This window comes from Misgurnus anguillicaudatus, chromosome 8 (genome assembly GCF_027580225.2).
Source record: "Misgurnus anguillicaudatus chromosome 8, ASM2758022v2, whole genome shotgun sequence".
NCBI lineage: Eukaryota > Metazoa > Chordata > Actinopteri > Cypriniformes > Cobitidae > Misgurnus > Misgurnus anguillicaudatus.
The window spans coordinates 43,168,660-43,182,602 of record NC_073344.2 but is presented as its reverse complement, the minus strand read 5'-3'; the positions used below and the strand labels follow the sequence as shown (position 1 = coordinate 43,182,602).

The 13,943-nt window shown below is 35.3% G+C and overlaps 1 protein-coding gene across 3 annotated transcripts in view; it reads left to right on the top strand.

Moving 5' to 3' along the window:
* Positions 1 to 13,181, top strand: part of LOC129450980 (uncharacterized) — a 30,502-nt gene extending 17,321 nt beyond the window's left edge. For all 3 annotated transcript variants that reach the window (XR_012370884.1, XM_073870942.1, XM_073870941.1), the window contains 2 exons: positions 6,219 to 6,414; positions 6,715 to 13,181. Coding sequence is in view for 2 of the 3 variants with exons in the window: in XM_073870942.1 (XP_073727043.1) it covers positions 6,219 to 6,414; positions 6,715 to 7,461 (943 nt within the window). In the remaining variant the exon portion in view is untranslated. The remainder of the gene's footprint in view (positions 1 to 6,218; positions 6,415 to 6,714) is intronic.
* Positions 13,182 to 13,943: the final 762 nt, after the last annotated feature.

Below are 13,943 nucleotides of genomic sequence, written 5' to 3'. Positions count from 1 at the left end.
TGGCACTGAACGCCTTGCATTTTTGCCCCCTACTGCAACATGCGTTTTTGAAGGAGCGCTAAGAGCAGAAAAGCACCCGCCGTCATTTGTGTCTTTCCATTGTCCAATTGAATATGGGGAGAGGCAGGCCTTCCGTTGTAGGACCGATGTTTACAGTTATTTGAAACAAACATACTTCAGTTACTTACTGTCTCCTGTGTGTTTATGCACCTCTCACCTTCGATCAAAGTCAGTGCAAGAGTCCTCTTTTTAAAGTTTCTGCTTATATGACAGTTAAGAGCAAAAGAGCGCTCACTCACTTTTACACAGATAAACACTCACTTTGTCTATCCAGACCTCAATGTTAGAGTTCAGACAGATTCAGATAGTTGGTTTTGTTCATTTTCTAAGTGTTTTGTTGATATTTTAGTTAGGGATGCACCGATATGGAAATTTTGGCCGATACCGATAACTCTTTATAGTTGGGGGCCGATAACCGATATATATAGGCCGATAAATATTCCTATTAATTTCACAATGAAAAACTCCCAGACTGCGGACATCTTGTCTTTGCGCTAGACTAGCATACTCTTCTTAAGCCCGCAACATGTGTCATCTTCGTGCTATTTCACAGAAAGCACCAATCAAAACTCCACATGGCCAGCAATGAGCACGTGAAGTGGTTCAACAAACCAAAATAATCCATAATTTATCGCTTTCATTTATCGGCATAATTTTGCTATCAGACCGATAACCGATAATATTAAAAATAAGCAGTTATCGGCCGATAACGATATGTCGGACGATATATCGTGCATCCCTAATTTTAGTCCTAATTGATTATGACAGATTTGTTACAGCCTTATCTGTCAAAATGAAAAAGTTTAATTCAACCTCTGTTGTAAAGCAGATTTTGAACCAGTCTTCTTCAATTGTGTCACTAGCCTACCACAATCCCTGTGCACCAGCTATGGAAAGTGCAGACCAAGCTTCTACCTCCACCTGTGAGTCTCTTCCCATATTTGGTAAAGTAATGAATGCGGTCTTACAAATGAAAGGTTTTTTAGGGTACATTATTTTAATTACCAAATTATTTCTCGGATGAATTGGATAAAAAGACAATATTTTATTTTTCATTTATGAAAACTGGTTGTTGCTGCATGAACTCAAGCACATTTATTTCAAACACATCAACGCAACGTCATTGCTATAAACCAATGCAGCTATTTTGGATAAAAGATAATGCGCCTCAGGTCACACAAATCAAACACGAAGAGTTGTCATACACAGTGTGTACAGTCAGTCATTCAAATTGGATATACACAAAAACCAGATTTAAACTGACAGTGTAAACATAGTCTATGATATAAAACAAAAATGTTTAAATGTAAGCCTTGCTAAATACCTTATTACCCATAGTTTATCCTCTTTATACTATGGTCACTTGCTTTTGTTTATTTTGCAGTACAAAATAGGACAGGACAGATAAGAAAAAACATTATTTTTATTAATTATTTTACCTAGGGGTCAATAGATCTAGTTCAATCAACACCCTCACCATGCTCTCCCAGCTTAAGGTGCTTAGACCTGTTTTTCTAATCAAACAATACAAGGGCAGATGTTTCGGCGTTATTGCCTTCATGGCATGAAAGATTAAAATCTGCATTTAAACCCAAAGGGGATATGATCTTTAAATAAAATTGCATTGTCATTTTCTTGATTACAACCATAATACTGAACAACTGTAAAGGTCCCGTTTTTCCTGTGTTTTTTGAAGATTTGATTGTGTTTACAGTGCGCAATATAACATGTGTACATGTTTCACATGCGGTATTTTTCACACAATCTACTTATCTATATAGTGCTTTCACTGTCCTAAAAACGGGCTGATGTATTCTTTGTCCTATGAAGTCCCTCCTTCAGAAATACGTAACGAGTTCTGATTGTGTAGTTTGTTTAGTGTGTTGTGATTCAATAGCAGCTTATCTTAGCCAGGACGGAGTTTAGTCAAACACACTTGCTTTGACGTTATTCAACCGGGAAGTAGAGGGCTGTAGTACAAACCGGCCGTTCGCTGTATTGGAAGGGGGATTCTGTTTTAAAAAAATACATCGCCTGGCCGGCAGTGAACTTTGAGCCTTATCATTTACAGGTATTATTTATGCTATTACAGCAACATTACACACTAACTAAAGTTTGAAAAATGGGATCAGGAAAAACGTGACCTTTAACGTTTAAGTATTGAGAAAGAAATGAAGTCTTTCTGTGGTGGAGATATTGAAAACTCTTAAAAAGAGGGGCATTTTGGGTGTTTTATTTAAAGACCATGTCCCCTTTTAGCCTGACTACATCAGACTTTGTACTTCCGCTCAAGCAAAGTAGCAGAGAATGGTATTACCAGGCTAGTCCCCTTTGGGTTTAAATGAAGATTTTAATCTTTCATGTTTTTAATATTTTGGTTTTTCTTTGGGTGCAATTTATAAATGAAATACTTTGTCTGATGTGATGATGGTCTCATTGTGTTCTTTTGTTACAGATAGAACTGAACTGGAGTCTATGAACTAATGCTGTGTTCGAGACAACTTGGATGTTGGATATTATTGACCTTAAACCTGTTAGAAGTCAGGAACAGGAAACAAAGTGGAGTATCCGACCTCTCAACTTGGAACAGATCGATCAACACCGACCTCAACGAGATGCGTCATTTGACATTGCAGACAAGGTGGTGGCTAGCCTTTCACAGCCTTACATGAACCGCAAACAAACTTTAAACAGCACGTAATATAGATGAACATGAATGTTAAATTATCCAGTAACCGTTTTCTGCCATAATTGGCACAAGAGCACAAACTTCTCCTGGCGTCTCATTATGTGGTAAACACGCAAATGTGATACGTGATTGACTGCAATGCATTGAGGTCGGAGGTAGGATATTTAGTGACATAACATCAGAAATCAGAGTTGTCTGTAACACTGCACAATATTTCACCTAATTGTTACCACCTGATTATCATGTTTTTAACACAACCATTGATTGGTCACACGGATGAAGGCAGCAAACAGAGACATTTGTCCTTTGTATCTCTCTCAAAAAAATTAATCTATATTTAATGTTAAAAAACAGTAAGCTTACAGTAGACTGTGTTAGATAACTGTGCTCTTGGAAGTTAGCTTAAGTGAACAAATGGTAATGTTAATGAAAAGTTCATTTTTGTCACTGTTGCAAACTAACCACCACACCAACCCAGTATCACGAAATTGCGTGACTATTTCACGCATGGACCAGCGTGACAATGTCACGCTTTGCCGCGTTTGAGCGTGTGCATGTCACGCTTTCTGTTTGTGTCGCTGTAACGTATTGGTTACTCAACTTTTTTGTCCTAATTTCTTACCATTGTCGCTTCGGTTTAGGGTTAGATTTACATAAAATGACACCCTTACCTAAACAAACTCTAACCCCAACGTCAGGTGACAATTGGTTAAAGTTTAGAAAATATAAAAGAATAAGTATTGTATCTTTTTATTTTATAAACCAATACTTAAAGTGACAAATACTTAAAGTGACATATAACACAAGCACCAAATCTAACCCTAAACCGAAGCGACAATGGTTTGAAAATAGGACAAAAAAGTTGAGTAACCAATACGTGACAGCGACACAAACAGAAAGCGTGACATGCACACGCTCAAACGCGGCAAAGCGTGACATTGTCACGCTGGTCCATGCGTGAAATAGTCACGCAATGTCGTGATATAGGGTTGACCACACAGAATATGAAGAATAGCCAGAACTGTGGTAATAAGCTAGCCCTAAAATGTTGGGAGAATCTTGATGTATTGGACACAGGTGTGTAGTATCTGTTATATATTGACGGTTGACAGGTTTGTTTGCATGTTATTGCATTATTATTAATTTGGTGTTGATAGTCCAATGTTGATTTGGGAGAAATATTTAATTTCTTTTCTTTTTATATCCTTTCTCTTTTTAATGCAGCACTTAAGGATGAACCACCCTGATCTACTAAGATGCACAGATTCAACTCTGGCCCAGCATCATCCCCATACCTCATCTGCCATCAGTTTAATTTAATGTCTGTCAATTGCAAATGCTATTAATTTCAGTTATATTACAACTTAATATTAAAAGAATAGTCTATAAACTATGTTATTACCTCAACCTAGATGAATTAATACATACCTATCTTTTTTCGGTGCGTGCGCCGTGCAGCGCGTTGTGGGTGTGTTGGCATTTGGCCTAGCCCCATTCATTCCTATGGTACCAAAAAAAGTTTTATTTTGTGGCACCATACTTACTGGTATAACTCCTCATGTAACAGTCTTAAAATAGGGAAAACACGAAAGTGTTTGGTGGCTTCCCTGTTTGGTACCATAGGAATGAATGGGGCTGGGCTGGGTGCTGGCACATTCACGACGCGCTGTGCGGTGCACGCATTGAGGAACAGTGGATATGTGTTGGTTCGTCTGGGTTGAGGTGGTGGCATGGTTTGGTGTGGCAAAAGGGTAGACTATTCCTTTAACTTTAATTGAGACTAGTATTGTGTAAAGCTGGGGTTTCCAAACTTCTCATTTCAAAACCTATTAGACAAGTGTAATCTATTCTAGACCCACTAAAATATTTTTAAATATACATTTTTTTAATGGGGTAAAACACATTTGTTCTCTTTCAGTGGAGTCATTTTATTTTCATAATATTTCATAATGTAAAGTAAATATAAGTTTATTTGCAATACCAAATATTTTATGGTATATTCTTTCAAAACCATTGTCATTGTTAATTATTAATTTGGCCAAACTGTTGTTGCATCATTACGGTGTGCAACACACCTTAACCTACTGTGTGACGGACAAGTGGGTCCTCCTGACACACAATTTAAAATCCCCTGGTGTACCGAATGTTGTATTGTGATTAAAGTTGCATCTAAGTCTTGTGTAACAGTCACCATTGTGATTATATTCATAGTGTCACATGGTACTTTCAGCACTTACTACATCACAGTGTTTTTAATGCTTTCATTTTTAGGGTTATTATTAATTCATTCATTTTTAAAGAATTCCTTCTTTATGTAGAACATGCAAAGTCTAAAATGTAAAGTGTCATGATCAGCTCTGGGTCTTGTGCAGTGATTAAATGAGCAGGTAGTAAATGTCATAGCTTTGCAGTATATTGGTTAAGTTCTGGATGTAATGAACATTCAGCACATAGGTTTCATAAATTTAATTTGGTAAACAAACTTGTCGAAACAATTCATGCTGTGATGCTGGATAATACCTGGTCAAATGAATGAATGTATAATGTGTTTTAACATTGTAGCCTATAAGGTTTATTCATGAATGGTGCAGAGACTGCTGTCCATTATTGGTTACAGTGTATTTGTTAAAATGTTGGCAGTAAGATTATTTCCGTGTACAAGGTACTTTGAGTACCTTTATGTGTTTTATTCTGCACTTAAAACATAAACGCAATTTAAATGCAGGCGTCTCGTCCTTAGAACTGCAAAATATGCAAGTGAAACTGGAATAAACGCAAATAAGGGTAAGATTTTATGTTTCTATATTACACGTGATACGAGGTAGGGTATATAATAATTATATTTTATGAATGCAAATTAAATGCAAAACTCTTAAAAAAATGGCAAATTATATGCAGCTGAGGGTTTTTTTTTTCAATCTTTTTGTTTGTGTTCAATACAATTAAACAAGAAATTAGTGTAAACAATGAAATGAGTTGAGCATTTCGGTCAGCTGATTCGTCTGCGTTTGCTCGGATTCAAGATCTCCAGAAGATGTATGCAGCTCGTAAAAATTTCGAATATTTCAAGACATCGCCAAGACGTCTTGCAGAGATATTGCAGACGTCTTACTTTTCAATGTTCGCGGCCGATCTACAGAAGATGAAGCGATATTTAGCAGACGTCTCCGCGACGTACGCGTGCTATCTGGGTAGTAATGTTTCATTTACTACAGAAAAAATGTAACGCATGCCATAGGAAAAGCCTAAGATAACAACTAGCTCAAAGTTACTTTTCTTAAATGGTTATGTCGCAATAATCATTCATGGAATGTGAAAATTGTAAACGGGGTGTAATGTAGATATTTTATATAATGGAAACATTGAGTGTTTGTTTAAACGATATGTGAGTGTAATGTGTATTATTGCAGTAGTAGTGTTTGAGTGTGAACGTGTGTGGTTGATGACATGTTTCTTGTTGTATTCACAGGAGTCCATTAAAACTTACTGATATTGGGTTGTCACCATCTCGTCAGGCCAAAAACACAAATGATGTCACTGTGAACAGCAGGACGAAAATATCAGTTGTTCGTCAATTGTCATATGTGTTTGAGGAGAAATTGTCTGCAACAACACCCCTTCTAACTCTTGGAGAAATCTACAAAGATACGAGAGAGTATCAACTGGTAATGTTCTTTTTGAATGTGTTTTTGTCATGTGATGTGATGTGGAAAAAGTGTTTGTGAAGTATTGATAGTTATAATGTAGTGGTGCGAATAATAGAAATTATTGTTTTGGATGAAATTATGGCAACGTTTGTAGTTGTATGTTATATTTTCATAGAAACATATGTAAGTAGTCTAAAAAGTTGTTTTTAAAAGAAGTGTGTGTTTTAATTAATGTATGAAATGTCATTGAGTTCACTCGTTGTATAAGACAAAGATGCATTTATTAATGGGTATTTTTTTTTTGTCTTTCTGGGGTAGGTGTCTGTGAAGGTGAAGATTGTGAGAGTTTTTGAGAGGAAGGACTCGGTTGTTCGAGGACAAAGAATGCCTATGCAAAATGTGATTGTAGCAGATGTGGACAACCTCATGTTGTTAGCTGTTTGGGGTGTGAATGACATAAAGGTTGGAAAATGGTACAAAGTGTTCAATGTGTCCGTGAGGTTATACAAAAACAATCCTTCACTAAGCACAACTGCACAGACAACAATTGAAAAAGTTCCAGACTGCGGGCCAGCAAAAGATTCTGATGAGACCGAGATTAAAAGTGTGAAGGGTGAAATTTTGGAAGCGGACGTGAAGGTTGAACATTTTTGTCCAAAGTATCATGTACTTGGGAATATAAACATGGCAACCTTAATGACGAGGTGCAGTAAATGTGCATCTTATTGTAAAACCTCCAAGACAACTGTTGAGATTCGAGGGCATGTTGGTGTTTTAATTGAAGGACAACATGAGAAATTTTACTTGAGTGATGGTGAGTTGCGTGAGCTACTAGGAGTGAAACCTGGACAAAGTGTGGAACCTGATCGTCTGATAGCAGATATACTTGTGCATGATGTAATGGTGGTGCAATTTTGGAGGAACGTAATGATGAAGGTTAGTTTCCTGGATAACAGCGACGAAAGCTCTGAAGGGCCCTCAAAAGTATGTTCACATTCAAGTGGCAGTGCAGATGCAGTTGATGGTGAACTGTTGGGAGATTTGGAGAGTGTTTTTAATTGTTAAAAGGAATCTTTTAATGTAAAGGGATGTGTGCAATGTGTGTCTAGAAAGTGTGGACTCTCATTTTCATTCCAAGTTTAAGCATGCAGCGGTATAATGTAAATAGAACTGGGTGTGTGCGTTTTATGACTTGACACAGATTTCCACGAAAACACTGCATGGTTATTATAGTAACGTAAGTAGATTTGTGTGGTTCAGTTTACACATGGGTGATGTGTGTGTTGTTGTTATGTTTAGAGACTGATGTTCATTTCTAGAGTAAGCATGTAGTGTTGTAATTTATATAGATCTGATGTGGTTTCTTGAAGGTCGTGATACTTATTATGATTCTTTTAAAAAGCATGCAATGTTTAATACTAATAATAATTTGTTGCATATATATATTACTTACATGCAGCACTCAAAATGCTTTACATATGAAAGGGGGATTTTCCTATGTTTGATATCTAGAAAGTTTTGACACATATTTTCATTTCTAGAATAAGAATGAATCGTTACAATGTAAATGATCTATGTAGTGTCTTTTTGGAAGACTATGATATGGGTTTGGATTACTAGAGAGAAAGCATGCAGCAAGTTAATTTAAAGGAACAGTATGTAGGATTGTGGGCAAAATTGCTATTGCAATTCTACAACTGGTGGGCAAAAAACAAAATGAAAACATAAACATCAGTTGAAGGCTGAAAGTCCACTTTTTAAATGAGAATATCCTGGCCAGACTACTGTTATGAGTGATATAAGTATTTGTAATGAAAATGATTTCTTAATGTGTAGTGACATCAGGGACATTTGATGAGTAATTGAAGAGTTTGGTTCCAAAACGCAATAAATCCATTTTGACAAATTTCGGTAAAAACGTGTTTTCTATACCAAGAAGATGACAAGATGAAAACCAGTATTTTCTGTTACAAACTTTCACATAGCATCTTTAGGTTATAAAAACATAAAAAATTCAAATCCATAACTTGATTTTCAAAGATTTATTATAAAAACTAATTCTTTTTTTCCACAAAATGCAATAAATCCATGACAGTTTTTTTATTTCAAAATGCTATAAATCTATTAAATCAATGTATAAATGTGCATTCATCTTTACCATTTTATATTTATTTAGTTGACTAGTGGTATACAATGATTAAAAAATAAACATTAATGGCATTAACCAAAACACTTACTTTGTTATATTAAGAACACAATGTTTTAGCATGAGAAGCTTGATGCTGTCTGGAGAGCAAGCAACCGAGTGCCTCTCGCGGAAATTATTAGCTGTTGATGGCTTACGTTTCTTTCCCGTCACAGAAAACCATCACAGGTTTAGCAATGCTATTAAAGTATTATTTTGTTTTGTTTGTTGATCACGGAGTACAAAGTAGATGAGGAAAACTAGGACTCCGTGTACTCAGCGCGCCGCCATGTTTGTTTACATTGCGTGAATGGTCCGCTGTAATATCAGAAATGGATTTATTGCATTCTGTAAAAAAGGAGGAGTGGCGTTTGTCGCATTTTGGGAAAAAAGGGAGAAAAAATGACAGAATATCACGGCGGGTATTGGATTTTGCGTAAAATTAATTATTTACTTTTAACTACTGACCTGATATAATACTGATTTTGGCAGTAACTCTTTTTTTTTTCAAAAATGGCGTTTATTGCGTTTTGGAACCAAACTCTTCAATTGTTATACATTTCTTACATGCTGTTCTTTTAATGTAGTTGTACATAAATAATACTGAGGAGTTTATGGACATGAAGGCAGCTTAATTTTGTTGTACTAGGTGGTTTAAGGAGTGGTTATGTAAACATTGTGTATTTATGACTTGGTGTGAGTAAATATTTTGTAATCTGCAAAGCATTGTCAATCGGTACTGTTATGGTGTGGCAAGAAATAGTTTAAGAAATAAATAGTTGTTATTGATGTAAATGGACATGGTTTGCTAATGTGAATGATATACCAATAGTTTGAGAAGAAATAAAGTGTTGTATTTTAGTAATTGTTCATTGGTTGTTAATGTGAATGCTATGACAATTTGAGCACTTAAATTTTGTCAAATGTATATGTAGCATTTGTTATTTAGATGTTTGTTTGAAAAGAGGTGTAATGTGAATATTTGGTCAGTATTGAATTGTTTATGTGCAATAAATAATGCTATGATAAATGAGTTGTCTTTGTTTTTCTTGATAGTTTACGGTGTTTGTATTTTTAAAATTATGTAGCAAAGAAAAGGTATTATAAAGTAAAATGTGGTCTTATTGTAAGTAAAGAATTTTTTGTTGAAACATGGTAGTTTTCATGAAGTTGTAGAATTTGCATTTATAATAACTTTAGTGTAATAAAAAAATTAAGTGTACATTGTTGCTAATATGTTTGAAGTGTAAGCAAAGTGTAATGAAGTTGACATTTTCAGAGTAATTCAATAGAGTTTTCATAGAAGTTTGTACAAATTTTTGACTTTTACAGAATTCACATATATTTTCATCAGTAAATACTGTAAGAAGGTGTGTATAAGTTTGTGTAATTAGGGAAAGTGTTATAAGATGAAATGTGGAGGAAGTATGAATTTTGACATAGTAATGCAGGGAATCTCAAAGTTTTGATAAAAATTGTTAAAGGTTCTATGTAAAATCTATATATTGTGTAGATTCTACATTAGGGCTATAAAATGTTACCCTGGAGGGCCCTGCACTGCATGGTTTAGCTCCAACCGTGATCAAAGACACATGAGCAACATAATTAACGTTATCTTGATTACTAGACAATCACAGGTGGTTAAGGGTTTAAGCTAAACTATGTAGTGATGGGTCCTCCAGGGTAATATTTGAGTAGCCCTGTTTCACATGATATGTAGATGTTAACACATACATTTGTTTATTTTACATTTGTTTATACCTTATTACTCGCCAGGTTTATACAAGAACATTGTTACTGTTGAATAGTTCGTAAAACCTACATGACTCAAGAACCTTGAGGCATGTTACATGAATTTATCTGCATCTACTGTACATGTAATAGAAGTTTTATTTGTACTGTTGTTGCCATGAGGGACAATAAATGGAAATAACGTTGAAGTTAAACCAGCAGTTTAATGATAAGAAAACCTTGTGATTTTAAATGCAATCTTTCAGAAATTGTCATAAATAAGGGTGTGCTATATTTCCATGAAATATGTGACTTTGCTGTTTATTTTATAGGAAATAACATTGCATACATTCAAGAGAATCACAATTGGGTTATTTTACAGACCAAATATCAATGGAGTGCTTGAAATGGATGTTTGAAAGCCAATGTTGATATTTGAAATCACCTAAACAAACACGCCCCAAACCCAATAGTATCGGGACCTTCTTTTAAAACACCCGCCTCAAACATACGCAACCCGCAAGGATGTTGGTTAGTAGACACGGTCCTTACTGCTGATTGGCTATAAGTCTGGTATCCTTTTTCAAAGGGTTTTTCAAATATTGTGCACTCCGCATTTAACATCCACATCATATGTGATTTATGTTTGTTTGTTTATATGTACACAGTGTGTCAAACATGTTGCTGTCAAAATTGGCAAGCAGTTGCTTCAAGGATTTGTTGCAGGATCCAAGAACACCATGGGAGTTGAGGTGTTAGATGTTCCTGTGTGCTAAAAGGAATAGGTGAGTCCAAAATTACAACTGTTGCGTGATGTGTTTTTGAAACGCATACAGTGTGTATACAGTTGGGTTGGGGGGTTTGAGGGCAAAGAATGATTTTTACAGAATCTGATATCCATCTTAACTCTTGGAGAAATCAACAAACATAGGAGTGTATCAAGGGGTAAGTTATGAAGGTTTTTGGTATGCATTGTGTGATAAAATATTATGAAGTACTAACTTTTATAATTTGCATAATTTCATTATAACTATGTTATTAGTTTATACACTGTGTGTGTAAGCATAAAAGATTTGTGATATCATTAAGTGTGAAGTGAGTTCACTTGTTGAATAAGTATTAAACATTTAATGTTTTGTCTTTGTTTGTGTCTGTGAGGGTGGGGATGGTCAGAGTTTTTGAGAGGAAGGATGTTGTTGTTGTATAAGGAATGTCTTAAGAAAATGTGGTTGTCGCAGATGTGGACCATGTCATGATGTTGGCTTTGTGGAGTGAGAATGACATCAAAGTTGTAAAATTGTACAATGCATTGAAGGTGTCTAAGGTTGTACGGGAATATTCCTTTACAAAGCACAACTGCACAGACAACAATTGAAAAATTATAGACTGCAGGACAGCAAAAGATTCTGATGAGACCGAGATTAAAAGTGCGAATGGAGAAATTTTGGAAGATGTGAAGGTTGAACATTGTCCAAAGCATCATGTCGTACTAGAGAACAAACTTTGATACCTTTATGATGAGATGCATTAAGTGTGCTGCTGCTAGTGAAACTTCTAAGAACACTTTGGAAATTCGAGGGCATGTTGGCATTTTACTTGCAGGACAACAGTAGACATTTACTTGAGTGATTGTCAAGCTTTCACTCCTAGAAGCTCACGTTACAAAGTATAGCATGTGATTGGCTGGCAGCAGGTATATTTGTGCATGATGTAATGGTTGTGCAGTTTTGGAAGAATGTGATGTTGAAGTTTGACTTGTTAGATTCCTTGAGGTATGCCAAGACCACGTTCATGATTTTAGACTCAAGTTTGCAGTAGTTATAAGTGAAAATAAGAATTTTTCGAAACGTTGCATGCACCCTCAGGTAACGACTATGAGACATACCATGTTTAGTGTCGATACGGCTAAGTTTTGCGAACATACGGCCTGACGTCTATTTTGGCGTGTTTGCCGCCTTATATGGTGTCTCTATATTCAAACCACTAGGTGGCCAAATGACAAAATTGTGCATGCTACCTCAGGTCATAACTGTGTTGCATGTAGTTTGTTTTATTACTCTACACTGGACACTACTTGTAATTTTAGAATTATTGAGCATGTACAGTTTTTACACACATATTCTGTGCAATGTATATTAAATTATTTTGACACGTTATTTTAGGCATCAAAACCAATGTACTTTGTTAATAAAAATGTGAAGAAAAAGTTGTTTGCAAAGCTATTTTTTTTACTAGTACAAGGAAGTTCTTGAATGGAATGTTTAATGTAATATTTAATTTTTGTAAGTGTTCAAAGTTTGCTAATATGTATTATATGCCAGAGTACTAGTGCACGGTTTAAAGAGTAACTACACCCTAAACCAACTTTTTTTAGTTAATGATCTGTAAGAATGATGCTTTATTAGTGCTGTTCATTGATTTTAGTAAGTTTTTTGACATTAAGATATAAAGTGTTTCAATACTGCAATATATGGTGTAAAAACGTCTGAGTTCTGCCCTCTTCAGGTTGAACGGTGGTTACTGCAGTTGAATTGTCCTATTGGATGTTGGGTTCAAAAAATGACTCGTGACGTAAGCAGGTTCAAGCTCACCCTGCCCTTGTTACGGTCTCACCATACACTTGGTACAAGCTTAGTTCGTCCCCTCTATCTCCGTTGGGATCTGCCCACTTTTCTTGCATTTTTCAAATATTGCCAGTGGGTGGAGTCAGGCTCTGACCAGGGGTTTAGTTACGCTTAATTTGACTTAATTGTATGCGTTGCATTTGTTCTATGTCCAAATGTTTACCGCAAAAATTGATTTTCAAAGAACAATAATGTGAATATGTCTGCAGTGACCTGTATGTGTCCAATAAATGATTATAATATAACTTGAGTTGTCTTAGTTTTTATTATGTAGAGGTTTATGATGAATGTCTTTTAACTTCATGTCCCTTTTGAAAATTGTATTGGGGCATTATGGTCTTATTTCTGGAATTGTTGTTGAAAGGTTTTTGTTATACTTTGAGGTGTTCCTGTTTTACCAGGTTATTACACATTGCATGTACATACAATAATTTGATACAAAGTTACATTTAGAGAGCAAGCCTTTTTGTGTAAACAAAGTGTAATGTTGATAATATCGAAACAAATTGAGAATTTTTTTACATGTGTATGTATACTTGCTGTAAAATGTTGTGTATGACAGGAGTATTTTTAATTTTTTAAATGTGAAAATATGAAATCTAAAATATGTTAAAGTGGTGTAGTGGCAAATATTACTGTTTCTGTGATGGTCAGGGTTTGTGGCTGAATGCAGATTTGAAGTTTTTAAAAAAAGTGAAGACCTTTAAAAAAATGTCAGATAGAATGAAATGCATAACATACACGGGATTTATTTTGTAACACAATTTAAAGAAGCATTAAGTCAAATTCATTTAAGCAGAAGCAAACAAGGTTTTTTGTTATGTGTAATTGCAGATCAATGAAATAAAAATTACAATTTGAGGGAAACTTAACACTGGATTATGGGAAAGTGGTTTTACAGGGGAAACGGTAGAGAATGTTCTGAAGGTGCACTTATGGAAGTAGCCTATATTAGAAGCTGTAGGTAACCACAACGTAAGGCAATCAGCATTAGTTTTGCCCATTAC